Here is a 25,131-nt window from a genome sequence, read left to right on the forward strand (position 1 = left end):
TCTCAGCTTAATTTTCAAAGAGTACTTAGTTCATAACTAAATGGTTTCTTTACATAAGTTGCCATTTCTACAGTCGTACCGTGTGGCAGGCACGATGACACTTCATGGACAAGGAACTCAAATAAAAATTCCATTACAAAAATATCCTGAACCGATAGAGCCTGAGCCAGCTTAATTTTCAAAGAGTACTTAGTTCATAACTAAATGGTTTCTTTACATAAGGTGCCATTTCTACAGTCGTACCGTGTGGCAGGCACGATGACACTTCATGGACAAGGAACTCAAATAAAAATTCCATTACAAAAATATCCTGAACCGATAGGTAATCGAACTCAGACACCTTCAGCATGGATTTGCTTTGTAGCCGCCTACTAACGAAGGCTATGGAAGGTCCTGATTTCCACTGTGTATTGTTTTTATTTATTGCAAAGTAATTATTTATGCTCTTGTAGCATTTATGTGATATATGCAGGGTTCTGAATTTTCGTATCAATGATGCGAAATCTACGATTTTTCTCACGTAAGGAGAGTGCTTTTTTCGCTTCCTCACGTGAACATCTTTTATCGCTCACACTAATTTCCCCTGGAGCTACGATGGTGGATAACCGAAAACCACTCCACTCCGGGGATAATTTATTTTTCACTTCATCATATTTTCGCTCACCAACTGCTCCCGAGAATTATCACTATGTGGATAAACAAAAACTAGTGCCGGCGACGGGATTCGAACCTAGTACATTGCTAAAAACAACCGCGATGCGTGCACGCTAACCATGCTACCACCCCAACTTGACGAAAGGAGTGGTTAATTTGGTGCATAAAAGCAACTGCTGCTTGTGGCGATGGATACAGGAAAAGTTCTCCATGGATCGGAGAAAGAGGAAACAAACTTCTCACAGCTGTGCAATTATCTGTTTTCGCTTTGTTTTGTGGACGGATAAAATCGCAAGGCAGCTAATCGCTGAAAATTGCTGTGAGGGATAGATCCATTATCGTGAGAGTGAGTGAGAATTCGGAAGCCTGGATATATGTTATTATTCCCAGGAAGTCGAGAAATTTCCCAACATGAAATAATCCAATGTCAGAATATCGGAATCAACCCCGATATGTCATACATTAAAGTTCTCCAATATTTTTTAAATAATTATATCAAGTACCGTTATTTCGGGAGAAATTTATCATATTCAGCGTTTTCAATAATGTTAGCAGTGCCAAAAACTGAATGCGGAAAAAAAGTACTGCGGTAAACCCATTAACTCATGTAGTGGTAAAAATAATATTTAATATTAAAAATCGGTTGATCATATTTCGTTTCTATTCCATTCTTGCTGAATATGGTGGGTTATTTGATTGACAATAATAAGTTCAATTTGTTCTTCGTCACAGACTATCAGTATAATGATGAGCAACAAATATCATACACTGAAATGAATTTTATTGTAGAAACTACTGAATGCATGGTAAAACTAAGAACTACACCAACAATTTTCAAGACTACATAAATCTGTTAACTTTTTTGAAGTGTAGTCAACATCAATACACAAGAAAATTTATTTATTTAACCAGAATTGCAATATTTATGACTAGAAATAAACTTGATTTGAACCACACTGTGCTGTACGGTAGGTGTCACGGATTTAAATGCTTTGTAGTTAATGCTACTATGGAAATGGTCACATTTACTGCACAGGATTTTTACCAGATTATGGTAAACTAAACAGATTTTAGTAGTCGGTTGAAAAACGTTGATGAAGTTCTTAATCCCACCTAATTCTAGTGGTAACGTCCGCGTCTACAAAGTAAAGCCATGCTGAAGGTGTCTGAGTTCAATTCCTGGTCGGTCGAAGATCTATTCTTAACGGGAATAATATTGACTTCGTTAGGCATAAAGTGTTTTTGTGCTTACCACAGAATAAAAGGATACGAAAATGGCAGCTTATGCAAAGAAACCTCTCAGCTTATAACTGTGCAAGTGCTCATATGAATACTGCTGAGAATAAATAGCTAAGAACAGGCTCTGTCCCAGTGAAACGTAATACGAAGAAGAAGGAACTATTCGGTACATTTAGAAAATCCTTTAAACTTCCTGTAACCTCCTGTAAACAGTTAATAAATCAATGAGTTTGTTTTGTTTTTCGAACAATTTCGAGGAGGGGCGAAAATTAATGCACGCACCACTGAAAGAACGTTACAGGTAGTTTCGCCAGGGGCGAAGATTAGAATCGTACAAAAACGTGCTTTAGTTTTCGCCACCCTGAAAAAATAGTTTAAAACTGGTTATAATTGCTGGAATAGTTGAAAAAATCTATTCGTGTCTCTTGCTGATGCATGTCTTATCAGAACTATTCATTTTTTAAAGATGAAATAGTTATCTTAATATGTTTTCCTTGCCTTTTAAAATAGACGCTTTTCTCAATGAACGCAAAAAATAGCGTATCATTTTTTCCACATTTTTATATGTGATTATTTGGCGGTTTAGAAGATTACTTTAATTAGTAACATTTGGAAACTAAGTATATTTTATTCCAATCTTTTATATAAGTTAAAAAGTAAAACATTTTTATTTTATTACAATCTAGAACAAGCTAATGTTCTACCAGGGGGGCGAAAACTAGGGAGGGGGCGAAGATTAATACATCTACCCTATACGTTGCTCTCGTCGGATTAGATGGACAAATTGATGTGAAGATTTGCGAAAAAGTTACACGTCTTCTCAGTGAGAATCGAACTCACGACTCCCCGATCTCGCAAATCTTCACATCAATTTGTCCATCTAATCCAATTGCAAATTATATGTAATGTTTAGCTTTTCGGTAGTTGTTAAACTTCCACTCGGCTGGTTGGCCGTAAACCACGATTCATAATTAAAACAAGTACTTATTTTTGAGTTATTTTTCTCTCTCTATTTCATTCGCTCCTTCTATTGTTGTCATAGAGCGAAGAGCAAAACAACCCAAAAACCGAACCTTTGTGCGTTACCTCAAATTTGAGTAAGTGGCATTGTACTGGAAGTTGAGTTATTTGATCTGCCGGTTGAGTGAAAAAAAAAACATAGCCAATAGGTATTTTTTTGCAGGGCAGCAAATGAAAACAACTTCTACCCCATCAACTCAACATTAGATTAACGCACGAACCCCACGATTTGAGTGGAATGAACTCACTTTTGAGTACTTCATTTTCTCCGTGTGGGTGTTGGGAAAAAAACTTAGAAACAGGCTCTGTCCCAGTGGGGACGTAATGCGAAGAAGAAGAAACATAAGAGGAAGAAGAATGTAAGCCTTATAATCTGTGAGGCAGTTATGTGTAGAACAGTCGCAAACTTTTAATTAGTCTATCAGTTCAGCTTGATTGAGATACTCTGTATTAGCACACATTGTATTTGTCCTCGAAAACAATCCATTCAATGAAGTTAGCATACATCAATTTAAATCTCATTAGACCAGCCAAACACCGCATCCCTTTTTCGAGTCAGACCTCAGCAGCTTCGGCTATAATGAAAATTGATTGTTTCCTTCGCTATTCAGAATCAACATGATTGGCATACGATTGAGGCTTTGTATTGACCTGTCCGAGGTTCGAGGTATAAAATCGGAATTTACACCACACAGAACGTCGGTACCAACCTAATGCAACTCGGAACCAGCTATGGAACCAGTATGGAAGTGCCGTATGAATGCAGTGTTCATACTAAGATGGAAACTTATAGGGCGTGAAATGAAGTAAAAGAAATTGAAAGCAACAGATCGGGCAAACCGTTGTTGCTGTGTAGAACATAAATTAGGTGGTTTGACACGCCTCGTTACGATCAGAGCTGCTCTAGATCTAGGTCAGACAGCAAAGTATTTTGTTCCGATTCCGTGATTGAAAGAGGGGAGGGGATGTGGGAATACAAACTAGAATTCTGAAATGATTGTCCATGGACGGATTAGCGCGAATGTATCAGCTAAGATCTAGGCCATTTCAACAATATTTTTGCTACTAACAATTCCAACTTATGATTCTGTCGTCGAGGGTGAGTATGGGTCAAAATCACGTAAGTCCAAATCCAAAAGTCGAATAACTTTCGTAAATTGTTTTGAAATATTCTTTTTTGCAATTTCTCATCGTAATAGGCTGTTTTTCATCACGCCAATCTGTCATTAAACGGCCTGTTTTCCTGCACTGAAGTATGCAGTGTGGGAATAATCATTACGCAACTGAAACCAGTGCTGTAATGATTCATTATGCAACGCTTTCTCATTCTTCAACTGCTTTGAGTAACAATTTTTTTTCAGAAATTGTAAAATAATGGTGAATGCTTTCCGATATCATTTCTGATACCCTTAAGTGGTTTTCTACGAAATTGCAAAAAATGTTGTATGTAACTCGTTGCAGAATTCGATTTTTACAGCACTCGTAGTAATTATTCTACGAGGCTTCCGTTAACTACTATTTTGCAATTTCTAATCGTATTAGGCTGCTTTTCATCACGCCAATCTGTCATGAAACGGCCTTCTTTCCTGCACTGAATAATGTAGTACGGGAATAGGCATTACGCAACTGAAACCAGTGGTGTAATGATTTTTTACGCAACGATTTCTCATTACGCAACTGTTTTGAGTTGCGTAATGAATCAATACCCAACATTTTTTCAGAAATTGGATAAATGATGGTGAATGCATTCCGATGTGTTTTCTGATGCCCTCAAGTGGTCTACTACGAAATTGCAAAAAAAATGTTGTACGCAACTCGTTGCAGAACTCGATTTTTACAGCACTCGTCGTGATTATTCAACTCGGCAAGCCTCGTTGGATGAATGTGGGACTCGTTCTGTAAAAATCATCATACTACTTGTTGCGTAAACTACTATTTTCAATTCCGTTGCTTATTAGCCTACTTTTCACCAATAAAATGGACAACATAACGGCCTACTTTTACTAACAGTGCTGAAAAGTGATACTTTTCAGCACTGTTTTTATGTAACACTTAACACAGTAACACTGTTCAGTACTATTTTGAGAACTGTCAATGAGAAATGTCAAATATCTAAATGTGTTTCAAAGCCATTCATTTAATTGATTTGTATCTTTCAATGACTAGCATCTTGTTCTACATCCATTGGACAATCCGAATACAACTCGTGTAAGCGATTATGAATAGGAACAAGAAAAATTTGATACCTGGAAAATCCAGAGCTACTGATCTCTAAAATTTCAATAGAAATATTAGTAGTAGAACGCTAGTGGCGCTGTTCTCACCAAACTGATTTTAATTATTATTATCTTAAATTATGGTTTTTCATTGTTTGTTCAATGCCATGTCGTTGTTTTGGTATTTATAATTAATTTAAAACTTTTCACGCTGTCAGTTCGTGGCAAACTAGAACACGAACAGCTGCGACATTAGCATTCTTAAGTTAATGCTTCTACTAAAATTTCCCACCAAAATTATCATAGTCACCGATGACTTTGAAGCTGATTATTGCTGTTTATTTTGTAGCCAATGTCACCGTGTATTTTATGATTTCGACGGATTTGGTTGAATCCATCGGTTTTCATATGAACCTTATTGGAAAATACTAGGCCATGCAAATGTCGCCGCTTCAGTACTCGTGAATGAACTGCATCACTACGCACTGCATTTCATATGCTGTTAAATGTAGCTTAATTAAAATTTTAGTTGTTGTGGATAGAAATTCTGTTCATGGAGGGCAGCGTTGAGAATCGTTTTTAATAGGCATTAGTGACAATCCCCAATGTAAAGTGGGGTTTCGAACTGAATTGATCTCGAAAGTGGTTAATCCAAAGAAATAGAGGTCCGTAATTTACGAGATCCAAGTATCTACAAACCATTCGTCTCCATCATAAGTTTTAATTTTGCAGAATTTCGGAGAAAATGCTGTTTAAAAATGTTGGTCTAACAGCTTTCTACACTTCACCATCTGTTTTGCTGTAGACTGTCAACGACTCGTATCATGCTTAAAACCAGGGTTGGGAAAAATCTGAAATTCACTCTACAGTAGTCAAACAAAGCCAATCACAGTCAGCAAAGCCAGTGAAACTCACGCCCATCGCTGCTGTAGTCAAAAAGCCTTGAAAATTGCAAAACACCCGTTGCTAAGGGCAACCCAAAATTACTGTAGAAAAATGTTTTATTTCCCGCTGCATTTCCCGCATTTAGAGCCTTCAATGACACTACTGATTTAGAGAAATTCATGTACCCAATATAGGTTACTTGATGAGATTCACGATTTTAAAGTACTGTAGTAAGAGAGCCACGTGATTTTCGCGAAATTCAAGCCTACTACTATTACCATTCCCAGCACTGCTTAAAACTGCAATGCTTACTGTGGTTGACTTCCTCTGTGCGGGGATTACTCGCTGCGCAAAATTTTTAATTTTCCCCGCAATATAAAATTGCATGAATATCTTACCGGGCCTGTCCTCGAATACCTTTTGAGCCTAGATCACTTCTATGCTTATATCAATCCAGCTTTTTACGCTAGCTATAAAACTGATGAGGGTGATTCGACTTTGACATGTTTTGCCCACAGATTTTATAGTATGATCCAAGCAAGCTGTTCTTTGAAATTGTTTATTGGAGTGTCAAAACTTTTCACTATTTGTTTTGCAGCTGGGCATCATCAAGTTCGGAAATCAATTCTAAAATATTTATCGCTTTCTTTCTATAAACTTATTTCTTTTACACTATTTTAGGCATCTGAAAAACGTGGAACTTCTCGAGCTTGAAGACAGAACAATGACGATACAATAACCATGCCATAGAACCAAAAATTAAACATTCATCAAAACCATATGAATCCACACACCAAATCCATGCAACTGAATTGTTTAAATTCAGCAAATCGATGCTAACGATCAGAAAGGCAAAATTCAGCAAAAAAAATTCGGAATTCAGCGAAGAAAATTGGTTTGAATGGAATAATGACGACCAAAAATATATATTCCATAAAGCGACAAGTCTGTTAGGCTTTTGAGAAGCTCCATATATTGCAAAGCTATGTGGTTTACACATCCATTTCTTACTAGTCTCACAGCTTGTACGCACACTTCTTCCATGTTTAAAGTTAATATATATTTTGTAGGTGGGAGAATATTAAAAATGCGTTGCGGGAAGATGGTGTGGAAAATTTAGAATTAATTCATATTAAAAGCATTAGTTCACCGTATTCGGTTTGAAAAAAACACAAGCTCAAAGCCAAAATAAGATTGTAAGGAATAATTATGGCCACGACCAAAGCAATGTCTTGTTCTGGATTAGAAGGTCCTCCAAAATGATTACATTATAAAGTTCCGTGGTTCTCATGGAAATATCTTCAAGTGGATGATCACATTTTGGCATTTGAACATGCTCGTTGTCCTTGATTGTTCTTCATTAATCTGGAAGAGAAAACAGTTGAAATAAAATAGAAAACTTAAAAAACATTTTTGATTTCCATATCCTAGCAACAATAATGAAAATTTTTGACGTTCCATGTCAATAAAACAAAAATCATATGCCCAAAGCATACTTTGATCTAGCTATAAAAATTATAGTGCATGCAAGAAATGTCAATAAGGGGTGATTCAAAAATTATGGCATGCTAGCGTAAAAAGCTGGATAAAGAGTAAAAATATGTGACAGTCATGTAGTATGAATTTATCACAGCTTGCCTGATTGAACAATTTTGAGCCTTTACTACGCAAGGATGTCCGTGGGTTCTTTTGGAATACAGTTTTGATTCATATTAGGGTTCATTCATTTATTTCATAACGCTAAAAATGGCCATTTTCGTCACCCACCTACCCCCTCGTAACGATTTTTGTATGAACATTCTTCAAATTTTATATGAGCTGTAACATCATGAGGACACCCACCCACCCCCTTTAGCGTTATGAAATTTGTGAATGAGCCCTTACGGACACTTAAGGCTTCAGTCAGTCTGTATGATTCCTCCTCATTATTGAGCCTTCAAAACACTTAACTTTCGAATGGTGAGTGAAGATTTTGATTCCGCAACATTAATAATTTTAAATAAATAGAAATGTGTGGATTTTTCCGGACGCTTACTTACTTTTGCCTCATATTCCGGACCCTTCGATTCGAATTCCGGACATAAATACAAATCAAATAATCAACTGAAATTGTTAAGCCACTAAACAGACGTTTAAGGAAGTTCGGCATAATGAATTTGCATAGATATCTATGGAAAATGTTTATTAAAACAAACCATGAAAGTAAGAACATTTGAGCGATAAAAATTGAAACATTTCGTGTGAAATGTTTCCCATACAAAGTTGTGTGTCCGGAATTTGAAGCTGTCCGTAATATGAATCAAAACGGTATGTTTGTGATTCTTGATAAAATCGGATTGAATGGCATTTTTCGTAATAGCGTGGCAAGCCTCGTAGGATAAATGTACGACTCGTGCTGCAAAAATCATCATTTTGCTACTTGTTGCATAAATAACTATTATAGTAGGTATGACAATACGTTCAGGGGGGTTCAGAGACAAAATTTTGATAGCCAAATATTGACAGCAGTCACTTTTCAACATCGACTTGGATTTTTTCCCAGATATATTTTTCACATTGTGGTGGATTGCGTTGGGCACATAGGGCAAACGCTCCCTTAGTGGAGGTAGCTCCAATAGTGGAGGTAGTTTTTCGCTCTAATAAATGAGTATGTGATATTTTTCTATGATGTACGATGTGAAAATGATGCAAGTAATCGGACAATATTCATGAAATTTAATCGTAAAACTATTTAAAACAATGGTTTTGGTTAAAAATATTGCTTCTTTGCACCTATAGTGGTGCATCAGTACCCATAGTGGAGGGTCCCATATGAAATCAATGGGTTAGTCACCATTCGTAAAACATACCTCAAATAAAGAAACAGTGTTCCTATTATTGATGCAAGGTTTTTTGCGGAGAAATTTCAAATGAATCGTGATTTCATACATTCGAATGATAGAAGGATTTGAAATCTATCGACTGATACGTTAAAATCATATATTTCATGTTTTATCACCATGTGGTGCACCACCAATGGTACTTTTGCGCTAGTGAATTATTTACCGTTTTGATTCATATTACAAACACATGAGCCCTCAGTGAAGTTTAACTAATTAAATATGAAATAAATTATTCCATGACTAGTGAGCCCGGCAAACTTCGTCTTGCCATCAAGTAGCCTGTTAAAAAACGCTACACACTTAAGCATCCTGTGTTCGGTAATCAATTTTACCGAAACGGTTCGGTAATCAACTGAAATACTGATTTTTCGGTAATTGGCCATGTTATGACAGCGTTCCTGGACCAAAATTGCTGACCGTCGGTAATTTGAAATCGAGCTGTCAACTTTTTTACCGTATAGTCTGTAAAATTGCTATATTACTGAATACGGTAAAATATTTAACAGATATTTCGGTAAACGATGCGAAGGATTACCGACATCGGTAATGTACCAGCCGGAAACGTCAAAGCCAGCATCATGATTGATTTTGTTGGCGTGTTAATTTTTCTTCAACATTTTCGTCGAATACAAAACCAGATCCCTGATTTTTAAACAATGTTCTATTTGCGAGGTGGTAAGTACAGCTTAGCATATGGAAATACAATTCATTAAACCTAATTGTTGGTGTAAATTATCACTTGTTTACAGGCAAAATTGACATCCGATACAGTTCCTCCTGCTTCTCAGCGTCCAATTCAGCGATTCAACATCATAGCAGTAAAAAGACCGACAAAATGATATAACACCTAAAAACTGTAGTTATTCATCTATGAACGGCCTAGTCTTATAGCTAGACTGCTAGAATAGGCAATCATGAGTGCTCCCCTATAACCAAGCATTTCGATTAATGTACAGAACATACATGAACATACAGTTATGATAAAATTGAAACAAATAAATAAGTGTGAATGTTCTTCTTATTCATCCAATGAATACAGGTTACAAACATCAAAAAGGGGAAAAAAATAATTCGGTTGACCAGATTTGCAAATATTCGGTGATGAACTACGCGAACTAAACTGTTCCCTTTCCGTATGTCCTTGAACCCCTGAGAAACTTTGCCGAAGACCCGAACTTTCTATCTCTTATGGATCACAAGATAGAACTAGTTTTAAATGCTCAATTTTACATGCTCACTAGCGCCACCTAGCGGCAAAATTGCGAACTAAACTGTTCGCTTTCCGGATGTCAGGGGATCAACTGAACAACTTTGCTGAAGATCGCTTCTTTGCAAGTCGTAAGGGTCTCGAGATATAGCAATGTGAAATTACCTGTTTTGAGGTGATGCTAAACTTTTCAGGGTGATTCAATATTCAGCTGAGTGTTGCAATACTTATTTTAGTGAGTCCGTATTTACGACGGGTAGTGTATGTAGTGCACAACCCAATAAATTTTCAGCTTCATCGGTTCACTAAAACTCGAGATTTGCTTCCACAAAGTTTTGATGATAATTGTTAGAGTGAGACAAAAGATAGGGAAAATTACACGGTCTCCCGTGTCACCTTAAGGAAAACAAAAACAAACTGTGTACGACTAGCGTATGCTAGTCTACGTGTGTTCAAATGTCACTAAGCTCTTTTTTTCGTTTACCGAACTGATTACCGAACGTTCAGCTGTTGAGATCTCGGCAAATTGATTACCGAATTCGGTAATTTTTTCGGAGTGTGTAGTGAATTATATTGCAGTGGTTGTCTGTGTTCATCATATTGCAGTCATTTTTTTAGTCTGATTTGGCTGAAATTTTAATGACAAACTACAAATAACTTTAAGTTTTGTTTGTACAAAATTCATAACATTTCATTCATTTTCCAAAGAGTTTCAGAGATGATTTATAAACTTATTGCCTACCAAATCTACTGAATGGCTTTGTCAAGTTCACTTATCATCAATGATATTGACAATTAATAAAAACTATAAGTGTTATCCCAAGACGGTGACACAGCTCGGATAAATTGTTCCACCTATTGTGTTTTGTTCAGCCCATTTGCGAGGAAGTTACAATTTCTGGACAACTATATAATATGTATTCTGAGTTTTCTTTTTCAATGCCGCAATTCAGATTAGCTTCAGATGATTTTGGCTCGGACAGTGGCCTGTGAGAAGAACATGAAACTTAGGAACATTCCAAAATAAAAAACTCTTGTAATAGTTTTTGCGAGCGTTTCTGGAGGAATTCTACACAAAACTTCTGAAGGAACTGTAGAAAGATTTTTTTGTTGTATTTAATATCTGTTAAATTCATGTACAGTCATCCCTCTATGAGTCGATATTGAAGGGACCATCTACTCATGGAAATATCGAGTCATGGAACAGCATTGCTATGGAAAGCTGTTTGAGGGGACCATCATAGTAACCATGAAATTAGGTTTTTAGTATGGTTCCATGAGTCGATATCGAGTAATGGAACATCGACTCATGGAGGTTTTACTGTAGACATTTATTTTAGAATTTCTGTGGCAATCTCTAGAGACACTGGTTTTGCTGCCATGAACAAAAGTATTTTTGAACCATAATTAGTTTATTTTTGCATTCGAAGCGCATCCATGAATAGGAATCAAAAATAAAAGATTTTAAAGTGATGATGAAAAGAAGCCAGACCTCAAATTTTCAAGAGCACAAGACTTGAGAACCAAACAGCGCTCCGCGTTGAAAATTTATCCCATTGGTCACCACCAGCAAGCAAGAAATTTGATTGATTTTCAACTCAAACTGTTGACAGATTCTCCAGTCTTGTGCTCTTGAAAATTCAAGTTTTGGCTTCGTTTTATAATCACCTTAACGTGAGTTCTTAGGAAACTTCCCAAATTGTATGTTATTACATGAAGATTTTCGGTCCATTATGCCTTGAACTTTTAAAAATTAGTTATTAATGAAATACTTTAGTATCGAACAATTGTCAAAAATCTTTTAAAAAAATGAGTTTAAGCCAGAAATCTTTATAAATAAAAATGGAATGGTGTTTGTATGTCACGAAATGGCTCACGAACGGGTAAACGGATTTGAATGATTCTTTTTCCGTTCTGTTCGTCAAGGGTTCCGACGTGTTTAGGTGTATAAAAATCCTAGGATATTCACCGGGAAAGTCGGAAAAATGAGCGTGAAAGGAACTTTCATTTTGTATGGGACGATACAACAGCCTACTTGATGGCAAGACGAAGTTTGCCGGGACCACTAGTATAATATAATTATACTTTCTTCGGTTAAAATTTGCAACAGAGAGAGGGCCAATATAGTACACTTTGATTAGTTAGGAATTTAGCCGTATCATGGCGCTAGCTCAGAAAATATTACTATATGGAGCTCATTTGTTAAGACGTTCTATATCTCATGATACTGTGGATTTGGAAGAATGATTACTTCAACAAAGTTGCTCATTAAATCGAAGGTTTTACGCTACATGGCTGCTCAACTCAACAAACTGCCACTAGAAGGCGCTGATGAGCAAGTTCGAGTACTGTTAGTAGACTAGTGTCTTTGGCGAAGTTGTTCATTTGTTCAACGGCTAAAAATTGCTTGTTTAGTTGCTTCCATATTTTGCCAGTAGGCATTTTTAACCCATCGTAAAGACTGGTGCTTTCGGAAAAAAAACTGTACAATTGATTGTTCGTCACAATCAAATTAAATAGAGTTTCTCCATGATATCATTACTAATTTATGGTGAAGCAAACGAATACCATATGTTTCCAAAACAGGAAACACAAAATCGAATGATTCCCAACTAAGAAGCAACGAAAATGTCGAAAATACCTTCAACTAAGCATAAGCTAGTCGAACAAAATCGAACTAATCAGACATGTACCACAAGGGCTGTCTATCCTTTGAAGGCTTAGTATAGTATTGAAAATGGATTTCCAGCTCTTTCACCTTAACCGAATCTCGGAGTAGAAATCCGAATCAAGTTCACTGCGCTGGTGAAAAGAGATACTTGTATCAAAAAGCGTTGAAGATTGAGTCTGACCATGTTGCAACTGATGGGTAATAATCAATCACGGTAGCAACATTTTCTCCTCCAAGGTCTTCGAAGTTTCCATGCACTTTTTTCGGCGGCTAAAAAGGTGAAACGTTTCTACCATTAGAGTCCGTGCCGGTTGCATGGTTTTCCTATATCTAGCCAGGCCACGGCGAGCGGGCGGTCGGCAAGTGATATTTCCAATTTATGCTCATTAATAGAAATTACTGTACATTTATGTGAATTAGCGCGCAAGCAACAGCACGTGAAGGAAAGTGAAGGTGGAAAATGAGTGAAACATCTATAGATATGTTTTATGATACTTAGAGTAATAGCCATGCCATGGTGTGATCAACTGACTAAACACACTTAATGGTGAAAATGATTTTTTCGGTAACTTTTTTTCTTTTTTCTTCGCTTCTGCTTGTACAAACCTGGAATCTCTGATTAGAGTTATATGAGCACTTCAACAGTTATTTGCTGAGAATTTTATTAATTAAGTTATAATTTTTGCATTTATATATCGTGTGACAAACTGTCGCGCAGTGAAGTGAATAAAGTTAGATGCGTTCAAAACAAAATTGCCGTTTTTCAAAATTCAAAGATTAGCATTAGCATTAAGCATTTCGCACAAATTCGTAGGTGGTACAGTCCTAGACCATTGTATGAGGGTTGCCTCCTTCCCGTCCGTTACCAAAGTCAGAAATTTGGGACTAACCTCTAACTCTTAGACAAGATTGACGCATCCTCCAATAGTCGAGAGCTGTCCTGGCCACGTCCTTGCAAAAGCTGGGGAATGGGAAAGGATGATTGATTGAACACCTACTTAAGAAAGTTGCAGAGAACTCTACGACCTTCGTTTTTCAAAATTCAAAGATTCCGAAAAAATCGAAATGTCTTCAAAGTATTATTGGAGTTTTTTTTAATTATTACCTATGTTTCTATTTTTTTTCTATTCTTTCAAGTTGTTTGACAAATATTTTTCTGCATTCAAGCCAGAATCTTCTTAGAATTCTAGCTAAATGTATTCAAAAATCTCAGGATCCTTTTACAACCTACATAAAAATCCGCTCATGATTATCGTTATCGTTATCGAAAACCAATTTTGATATTGTGATGTTGCGAATTTTGATAACTCAGTTTGCTGTCATTTTAGTCGTTTTAACGGTTAAAATATCAAAAGAAAATTAATCCCAAGAAATCAAATTGTAAACTATTTTTGCCATCAGCTACAGCAAATTGAAAACTGTTTATCATAGAGGGTAAATTGAGAACTCATTGAGAAGTATCTATTTTCGATTGTTATTGAAACGAGTGTGCGACAAAATAAATGCTTCATTTTTATATCCTCATAGTGTTTATACATGTAGCACGAATAAATTTATAATTATATACAAGGAAAACATTACCAAAAAATTGGATAATAGCAGGACGAAAACAAATATGATATGGAATATTTCAACGACAAATTGATATCAAATTATGATACCAACTTGATGCTGAAAACAGAATATGTTTTCGACTCGCTTTCTTTTTGATTTTGGACTTTGTTCGGGTGGGTTGGGTGACAAAATGTTGAAAGACAAAATGCCGAATGCCAAAACGTCGAATGCCAAAACGTCGAAAGGACAAAACGTCGAAGGGACAAAACGTCGAAACCCAAAATGCCGAATGCCAAAAAGTCGAATGCCAAAACGTCGAATGTCAAAACATTGAAATCAAAAACGTCGAAAGGACAAAACGTTGAAAAAAAATATGAGTAATGTCTAACAAAATGTCAACTTATTCGATTAATGAGAAAAACGATGAAAACCATAAAAATATTACGAAAAGTCCATATACTAAACAATGTTTTGAGTAGTTACAGCACTTAAAAATACAGTATTGAACAGATTGTAGTACAAATTGGCCATCCCAGTGAACACTAACTCGTATACGATAGCGCATAAGAGTACACAAAGGGAAGCGATATACGTACATGCGCCGTAAGGGATGGTACACAAATTATGTCACGCTAAATTTCAACTTTTTGACCCCCCCCCCTTTGTCACACTTTTTGTGTGAGTCCTCCGAAAATTTTGTAAGGCTTGTCACACTTGACTCGACCCCCTCCCCCCCTTGGAGCGTGACGTAATTTGTGCATGACCCCTAAGGCTTCATGTGAGATGTACGTATATCACCTCCACCTTTGTACTCTTTTATACCATCATATACGATGGTGTGTTTACTGGGATTTTTCATACAAAATGGGTAGATCTCGGTTTCTAATGGTCCTATTGACATGAGCTTTTCACCGCCGTTCTGAAATTACATGAATTTCACTTAGGGTAAATTGGTATAATGCGCCACAACCGGGCAATACGCCCCACTTCATTTTTAAGGGATTGAGGCTTCTTTAATACGTAAATATGATTACCTATCTTAAATATCTGCGAAAAAATGATGTTGCGCATATAAGATCTTTGGGAAGTATGAACAACCAATAGAGATACGAAAAATATTGAAAATCAACTTTTTGGCGTAAAATTTTGGGTCCGATAGGCACGCCTCGTTGTAAATGAAGCCCATCCTTTAATATTGTACTTATTGCTGTTTGCATTTAAGATGCAAATCTTGTCTAAACGTCCTCCAAATGCGGCAACACAAAACAATCAAAGGACACCTAGCAACGATTACATAAATCACCGCCGCCCTAGCAAGAAAAATCCATCTTTGACATCGCATTACTTGTGGAAAATCTTACCGTATTTGATATTTGCATTTCAAACGCACACAGCAATATTACAAAAACTTTTACCGGAAGACGACTGCTAATGGACCCTTTTAAGCTTAGCAAGTGGTGGAATTCTCCTTGGAAACATTTCTACAAGGCTGCGGAACTTTTTCTACGGGAGGGGCATATTGCCCGGTTTGTTTTGAAACGTCAAGATTTGGACCGTTTACAGAAAACGTCTTGTACACTTTTTAGAAGCTGCCTGGAAAGAGAAAGTTGCATGCAGAGCATGGCCAACTAAGTAAATAACACTTTGACACCAAAAACTATAGAAGTAATGCATTTTCCACTGCGATAGAGCAGTTTTTTTCTTAGGGGAGGCGTATTATACCTGTTTACCCTAATTGGAAAATCACAATAAATGAACAACAAAATTCATCGGTTTTACTCATAAATCTTATTTACAAACTTGTATGGCTTATCAAGTGAAACATTTTTTTTTTGAAAAAAGGACATATAGCTCTAAGTATTTCAATTTTAAAATTATTTTCAATTCAAGACTTTTATCGTTTTCTGTCAAAATGTCTGATTTGCGATTACTCAAAAGCGTGATTATGGAAAGTTCAAAATTTTAAACTACGGTAAAAATTTCACTACATTGTGCACTAGAAGCCATGATCCATGTCTTCAAATCTGACTATTTTGCATGAAAAAATGACCAATGTGTAGGATGCTGAGCTACTTGGGCACTTCCATGATTCACCTTGGCATCGGGGTTTTTTCTTGGCCGAATTGTCTGAAACAGAGAAGCGCTTCAATACGACGCATATTGTGGCCAAATATGAGTTCTCTAGCAATCAAAAAAATCCACTGCCGAAGTGAGTCAAAAGTGCCAAAAATAGGATCCTCCACCCTACTTTGTTCTGTCCAGTATTGTATATTCTTTTTCAATGCTATCATCATGAAATTGTAATTTTTAGCTGGATTCGGAAGCGACAATAAAAAATAAATTGAAAATTAGGCTCGGAATTCATCAGGTTGTTTATGTATAGAAGTCTATTCAACAGAACATATTTAAAACTTGCTGGATGTCCTGATGAAAGATTTCTGTTCTGAAAAGTGAAATAAAAAATCAAGTCAATTATTCTTATTCGAGGGAAGAACGAGTAAATTTTTGAAGAATTCACTAATTAAAAAAAAAACAGTTGTTAATTTGTTAAGAGAATTAGTGTAAAAGATTAAAATATACACTATTTATCAACCGATAACAAATCCAATTCACTTTAAAGATGCTGCAACGATTTTGAAGAATTGATTTAACTGAAAAAGTTACCACATTCTGATGCATCTAGCGAAAATAGTTATTTATGCAACAAGTTGCAAAATGATGATTTTTTCAGCACGAGTTGTACATTTATCCAACGAGGCTCGCTGAGTTGGATAAATACAACGAGTGCTGAAAAAATCGAGTTTTGCAACGAGTTGCATACAACATTTTTTGCTATTACGAAAAATGTCGTTTAAGCTGGATCATTTCCAAAAGCACGAACAAACATTTCAACGGAAATCACGTGGGCATACATCCATGTGTAGTATCATTTCAGTATTTTTCAATCGCGTAGGCTGCGACATAGTATCTGCGAATGTCAAAAATTTTCTAGTTCACATCATACAGACCCATATTCCCTATTGGAGGGCAGAACATGTAAGGCGGGTACAGTAGCGGGTTCTGCTGCCACCTTTACAAAGATCGGTCAATCGTTAGAAAATGCAGATCGCCAAGAATGGATTTTTCTTGGTATCCATGGAAGATACCATGCTACGGAACTAGTGCGCTTTAGAACGCATCCGGGTACGAATCGAATGCGCCACTTCCAAAGTTATCTCGCATAGATTCTGAGAAAAATCCAACTTCGGCAAGAAACCGATTCTAACTTTTTATCGCGCCGACAATATCACCAGTCTTGCATCTGGATTGCACATCAGATATAGAATCGGATGCTATGGCAGAACAGACTGGGATATTTGGCTGATGCCTCCCATACAGAACCGAAAAGTTCTACTTTTCAGCACCGAAACCAGTGCTGAAAAGTAGCACTTTTCAGCATTGTTTTTTTTTTGTAGGAAAAGCAGGCTATTATGTTGTGCATATTATCAATGAAAGGTTGATTGATTTGCAACGGAATCGCAAAAAAAAAATTCTAGGAAGAATAGAACAAAATAAACAGTGGACTGCTATCGGAATTCATTTCCTCTGCCGTTATGTGAGTCCAGAGGTAAGGCAAAAGAAGGCTTAGTCTTTTCATTCTTTTAACATTGTTACTTCTACCGCAGGCTTCATTTTCAATCTTCCTCTTGAGGTGCTGCAGTGCTTCTTCTCTAGTCTGAACTGGGTGTAAGGTTGACAATTTTTGTGAAAATTTGTTCCATGCTTACTTTGACGAACAATTTTGCAGTATCCAACGCCGTTCGTATCGCAACCATATTTTCCTTGGCAACGTTATAGTCGCTTGAAAAATGACTACTTTCGACCTAGGACAGGACGTGACAGCTCAACTAAGACTGCCCCGTTGTTTTTCAGTCAATAACCTTGACGAGCCAGTGCTACCAGTATCCTTTTTAAGTAAATCTTGTAAAAAAATTTAAATATCAAGACTTATAATTTTGTTGTTTCTTGCACGCTTCATTCATACAATGCAATAGAGGATGCTAGCGTATTTAAAAACCAGGTTTATATACAAAACGAGCGATATATTTAGAGAAAATTGAAATGATTTCCATTACATTGGTTTCAATTATGTATTTTTAAATTATTTTCGCATTGTAAAAACATGCGGTAAACATAAAATCGAATATAAATGGATTTGAAACAAAAAGATTTCATGAAAAATTTCCAAACTTATGATAGAAACTCTAATTTATGAACTAGCAACACGGCCAGGCTAGCAACAAAGTTCCCTGTTGCAATTCAACTCAACGATGTGAAAGTAGGCCTTTGCCAAAACGACCAATGAGAAGTGGTCTTTTTTGACAGGCAATTGGGTTCATTTTTGTACTATGACCTGACACGTCTTGTCTTAGCTTTCGACGTTTTGGCCATTCGACGTTTTGTCCTTTTCGACGTTTTGGGATTCGACATTTTGGCATTCGACGTTTTGTCTTTCGACATTTTGTCCCTAAACCGCTCGGGTGATGATTCCCTCTAAAAATCCTTTCATGACACTCATCAGAACCCTTTTAGGAAACTTCACAAGATACTCAGAATACTCTCCGGATTCTCTTTCAAGATTCTTGTCAGGATTATAATATCCTCTTCTGATTCTTATGAAATTTTAATCAAAATCGTACTAGGATTCTCATTAGAATCCTGACCTCTCAGATTTTTATAGAATCCTTCAAAAAATTTAATCCAAAATTCAAATAAGATTAATTTAAGATTTCTAACGATTCTCTTCTGAAACCATTCAAGATTCTCATAACAATTCTGTCAGGACTTTCATCAGTATCTTCTCAAGATTTTCATCAGAATCTTCACAGAATTCCGATCAAAATCTAAACAAGATTATCATCAGAATCATCACAAGATTCATGTCAGAGTCCTCCAGAATTTTCGCAAAAAAACCTTATAGAGTTCAGAAAATTCTCAGGGTTTCCTTCAGAGTTCTCTCAGGATTCTTATCAGAATCCTCTAAGAATTATCATCAGAATACTCTCAAGATTATCATACCTCAGGATTAAAAATCATCTAGGATACTCATCAAAATCTTCTCATGATTTTCTGCACAATACTTCCAGAATTCACGTCTGACTCCTCTCAGGATTCTCATCAGATTCCTTCATGAATTTTCAAAATTCTTCCAGGATTTTCATCAGAATCCTTTAAAAAACCTCAGGATTTCAAATTGATTTTGGCTGCATAGATTTGACCTACATATTTTTCAATGAACTGCATTTTTTCAAACCAAGATTTTCTCACACCTATATCGTAAAATATCATTTGCATGAGAAACCTGACTATACTGTCCATGTAAGCAATTTGTTCAAAATCAACAAAATAAAAGTGAACCGTTGTTTGGGTGCCCAATTTCGGTCAACCATTTATGGTACGGTGTTGTAAAAATGTTTCATCCTCAAATTGGACAGCATGTTTCTCCATTCATACAAAATTACCGGTCCCGTTATGGGATTGACCAAGATAAGCTTAACTTCTGGAAGGGCATCGTCGTCGTCGTCATCTGCAATGTATTGGTATAATAAATTCGGGTGACTTGTCTGGCCTCCTTCGCGCGATGCGTGAGCCCAAAATATGCAAAGAAAGATTTGCCTTCAGTGGACTGGACGAGAAGATGCTGTGGTGGATCAAAACCAAAGTTCCGTCCCCCGCGTTCAACCCCATCAACAGTTCAACATCAGGCAGTGGGGTGTCAGTCGGTCGGCTCACGTAGAACTTTGTATGTTACACTGGCCCATACAAATGACCCATTGATACGGACTGCCACAGAATCCCAATGTTTCTTTATCGTCTTTTGACTGGGGGAGAGCGTGCTTCTCACAGGGACATGATGCAAAGAATGCCAAGTCTGAGCAGGGGTAGTCACTTACCATGTTGTCCCACGGTATCTACGTAATGACGAGGGCACAAAGAGTGGTTCTATTTGTCATTGTGTATATTTTTTACTTTTGGAGAAATGTAGAAAAGTGATCAAATTAGATACTGATAGCCAAGTTTGGACATTTTTATGTTTATGTTTATGTTTATTGGTATTCATCAACAGGCTGAGTTGCCCAAATGATGATAAAAAAAAATAAGTACATGAAACGTCACTAATCAAACAATAAAAGCGAACAAAATTTACAAACAAATTAAAGCAAAAACAGACATTTAAATACAACTATCTTCTAAAATATTCTGAGAATCTTCTACGGAGTACTTCGCGAGACAAGTGGTAGTCAAAGAGTGACGAAACGCGATTGAAGGTTCGTTGGAGTCCATTGATAGCTCCATGCATTGCGTAGTTTGTGCTACGATAGGGCAGTCGCAGCATTGCACTGTTACGCAAAGCCCGAGGTTGAACGTTGACGTTAATCTGTTCCAATATATATGGGCTGTCAATCCGGTTACCCAGTGCATCAGCAATCAGAAGAGCCTTAGCAGTATCCCGTCTGGATGAAAGTGGCTCCAAACGAATCAGCTGACATCGGCTCTCATAGCTGGGCAGACGAAAAGGATTATTCCAGGGTAGTCTTCGAAGGGCATATCGAAGGAAACGCCGTTGAATGGATTCTATTCTTTCTGCGCCGTTGCTGTAGGATGGGCTCCATACAGTTGAGCAGTATTCTAGCGAGGAACGGACTAAGGAAGAGTAAAGTGCCTTCAGACAATGAACGTCGGTGAAGTTTTTGGCACAGCGAAAAATAAACCCAAGCGTTCTAGATGCCTTGTTTACTACGTACGAAATGTGCTGTTTGTACGTGAGTTGGGAATCCAAAATTACTCCCAGATCCTTAACATGCTCTACTCGTTCTATGTCCGTTCCACGCAAAGTGTATTGGTAGACAAACGGTTGCTTTTTCCTTGAGAAGGTTATCACAGAGCACTTGTCAGGGTTGACTACCATACGATTCACACTGCACCAGTTGGCAAAGGCGTCAAGTTGCTGTTGCAGAAAACGGCAATCGTCGATGGAGCGTATGCGGAGAAATATTTTGAGATCGTCCGCGTAAGACAATCGTGGTCCTTTAAGCGCCAAATTCACATCGTTGAAATACAGGAGAAATATCAGGGGGCCCAGGTGGCTTCCTTGAGGGATACCCGATGATGCAGAGAAAGTGTCGGAGTGACAGTCTCCTATGGCAACAAGTAGATGGCGGTCTGTCAAATAGCTAAGAAACCATTGTAAAAGATTCCCGTTAATTCCAAGCCTTTCTAATTTTGCGATCGCTATGGCATGGTTTAGCTTGTCAAAGGCCGCGGACAAATCAGTATAAATCACATCTGTCTGCGCTCTTTGGGTCATACTTTCAGTTGCGTATGAAGTGAGACACAACAAGTTGGTGGTTGTAGAGCGACCAGCGATGAACCCGTGCTGATCATCGCTCAAATACTGTTTGCAGTGGGAAAGTAGTGGTCCCATGACTACTAGTTCGAATAACTTCGAAACTGCACTCAGCGATGTTATTCCACGATAATTATTTACATCTCGTTTACATCCTTTCTTATGGACCGGGAACATATGTGCTTTCTTCCAGAGCGAAGGGAAAGTTCCGCATGATAATGACAATCGGAACAGCCGACAAAGAGGGTGCAGTAAGTGATCGATATTTGTCTTAAGAAAAGCTGGAGGTACACCGTCAGGTCCTGGATTGAATGATGTTTTAAGTTGGGAAGCAGCATCGGCTATCATCGATTCATCAATATGGAAGGTGCTTAGCGATTGACTAAATATAGGCAGCCCATTGACGGCAAGGTTGACTTGGTCCGCATCCAACGTTTCGGTGGAGAACACTTCGGCGAATTTGGCACCGAAGAGTTGACAAATCTCTGAAGTTGATGATCCCAATCGGCCGTTGTATACCATTGATGAGGGCAAGCCAGACTCTTTCCGCTGCTCATTCACAAAATTCCAAAAAGCCTTCGGATTAGCTCTCAGTTTTCGTTGAATTCCACGTTGATAAAGTGAGTAGGAGCGTTGACTCACGCGCTTATACTCCTTGTTCAATCTGAGGTACCGGCATTTTAGCTGAGGAGTGCGATGCTTGGTGTATTGTCGTAAGGCGCCTCGTTTTGAAGTTTTTAGTCGCCGAAGCTCGTTGGTCATCCAAGGGATACGCGTTTTGTCCTGAAAAACCTGTTTCGGAACATGTCGATCGATAACGTAGGAGAGCACATTTTACAAGTCTTATGAAATCAAAATTCCAAAATGTTGAGGTTAGAACACACGCTTCTCACGCCGAAGAGCTGAGATCGAATCCCATCCCTGAGATTAGTCACTAATAACTGTAAAAGTTATAGTGACGACTTTCTTTGCAAGGGAAATAAAGCCATTGGTCCCGAGTTGAACTAAGCCAGGGTTAAAAATCTAATTAATAAATATATAAAAAAAAACTGTCGCTTAAACGAAAAAAAAAGGATTTGGCTTTTTTTCGGAACGCTGGTATTTTTTTTTTGGAATAATGCTGAAAGTTGCATCGGAATGAGCAATCAGTTAATGCATTAGACTAGTTTTACGACCAGCAAATTGAAGCAAGCTCTAGTCCAAGCTCTTTGAACCAAGTGCGGAAGTAAAGGGTGCCACTAATCATTGTCAGAATTTCCTAATTCGAAGGATTTAGATAGGAGATCTTGAACTCCACTAGGGAATCAAGGTTTCCTTCCAGATCATAAAGAAAGGAGACCAACCAATTGGTATCACACGCTGATATTCTTATTATGCGCCCGTTACATTTTAAACGTTCCTTGAAGTGAAGTCTGCTTTATTTTACACGCTTTACTATTCGCAACTTTACCCAAGTAACCACAAGCATTATAACATTGCACGTATTATTCTTCTTATCTTCATATAAAAAGCGTTACAAGGGGGTGGGTGGGTGTCAAAAATTCCCATTTTTGGCGTTATGAAATTTGTGAACAAAACCTAATGCTCCATGGTTACTTGGCTATGCACTTGATATAACTCGTGATTCATGCGTCTGCAGCACACACCATTTTCTTGTATCCCACTGCGTATGGACCAATGCACGAGTTCACTCCTTGACGTTTGAGCAGTGCCGTATTACTTACGTGAACATGGAAACGAATGAATTTGGCACCGCTCATACGTCAAATTAGTGAACTCGTGCATTGGTCCATTGTCCGCAGCCAGTGCTGTAAACATTCGACACTCCTTGCGACTTTAATTTCGTTGCCGTAGTCAGCAGTCATTTTATTTTCCAGCATTCATTCGTTACCGTCACCTCTCACACACAGCACGAACGGTAGAATGAACATCGAGAAACACAAAAGCTGTAAATTGAATGTCGTCTGACAAGATGACATTTGAATAAATCATAAGTTTTACATAGAATTCAGACATATCGGATCACAAACAACATGAACAATTTAAGTCGAGTCTAGTACACGACACTGAAGACCGCCTTACAGTTGAGATCAAAATACGCGTGTCAAAGAATACAAACTCTAGTAGAATCAAATGGTATAGTACTAAATTCGGTTTTTTAATCTACCTAATATAATCTTGCTTGTTATGTCGAATGTTATACACATACAGTGAAAGCAGCGCCTGTTACGAACAATGACAGAAATACCCAAAACCGTAACGTTTTCTAGCGAAGATATCGTGGTCATAGGCACTTAATTTACATTTTTCTTTCCGAGATTCGTTTGACCTCTCGTGTTGTGAATGTTTTAGGGAAGCGCTGTCGATTATCAGCAAACAGGTGTCGACTACCGTGATTGCTTACAACACTGTCGGCATCACTTTACGCTCGAAAACAAGGCTTTCCGGTCTGCCTATTTCAACGTTCACGCTTCGTGTCCGAAAAGAGCCTCCGAAGGAAACCATGTTTTATACAGGGCGTAATTTGTTTCCGTTCGCAAGTTGTTGGACATAAGCAGGTTACGTAGTCCGTAAAAGGTCCTATTGTCAGCCGCAATACGTCTTCCACTTCTTCTTCAAATTCTTCATCAACTTCAAACACATCCCCATCAAACACTACTTCAGCACCTACATCACCAAGCCAGCACACCACCCTATCTCTACATGGAACCATGTATTTCATTATGGTAGAATTAATGGTTAGGCATATCCTCGCAAAGCCAAGGAGCATGTGCGACCGTGTATTGATAGTGCCGTTCCTCTGCACTCCAGATCTCCTTCGAGTGCAATGTTGAGCAGTAAATTCGAAAGTGCGTCTCCCTGCTTCAATCCGTCTAACGTAACAAACGAGGTTGAAATCACGTTTGCAATCTGAAAACTAGATTCGTACCATCCAGTGTAGGACGTATTAGCCTATGATCGCGCTCATCTCAGAGGCGTCATCGCTGAATGCTGCTCAATTTAAGCGTGTATGCTGAGAGGAACAACGCTATCTACTGTGCCATTCACAGCAGTGGAATATTCGACGATCATTTAGCATGTCTTCAGCTTCTTTTTGGCGCCAATCCTATTGCGCGTCAGTAGAGTGAGGAAGTCGATCATTTGATTTGTCGTCCGTTAAACAGTTAGTCACAACGCAGAGAAGACGTCCTGGCCGAAACATTGGTGCCATGACCACGATCACCGAATTTATGTATTTGTCGTCAATCATTAGTAGAATGAGAGCATTGAGGATGCCAATACCGTTTCCGGACCCCGCCGCCCACCCGTCAGACCAAGACGTTCATTCGAACCGTAGCGTTTACCCGTCAGACCCCAGCGTTCATCTGCCGGATCAACGCCGTCCATCCGGACCTCACCGTCCACTTGTAGGACCC

General features: G+C 37.8%; 1 protein-coding gene across 3 annotated transcripts in view; it reads right to left on the reverse strand.

Moving 5' to 3' along the window:
• Positions 1 to 25,131, reverse strand: part of LOC110676549 — a 65,557-nt gene that overhangs the window by 23,554 nt on the left and 16,872 nt on the right. The window contains exon 5 of one of the 3 annotated variants that reach the window (XM_021844843.1): positions 6,307 to 7,379. The exons of the other annotated variants lie outside the window; for them this stretch is intronic. Within the exon in view, the coding sequence (XP_021700535.1) occupies positions 7,375 to 7,379 (5 nt within the window). The 3' untranslated portion in view covers positions 6,307 to 7,374. Of the gene's footprint in view, positions 1 to 6,306; positions 7,380 to 25,131 lie in introns of those variants that run through there. 3 annotated transcript variants of the gene reach the window in all.

This window comes from Aedes aegypti, chromosome 2 (genome assembly GCF_002204515.2).
Source record: "Aedes aegypti strain LVP_AGWG chromosome 2, AaegL5.0 Primary Assembly, whole genome shotgun sequence".
Lineage (NCBI taxonomy): Eukaryota > Metazoa > Arthropoda > Insecta > Diptera > Culicidae > Aedes > Aedes aegypti.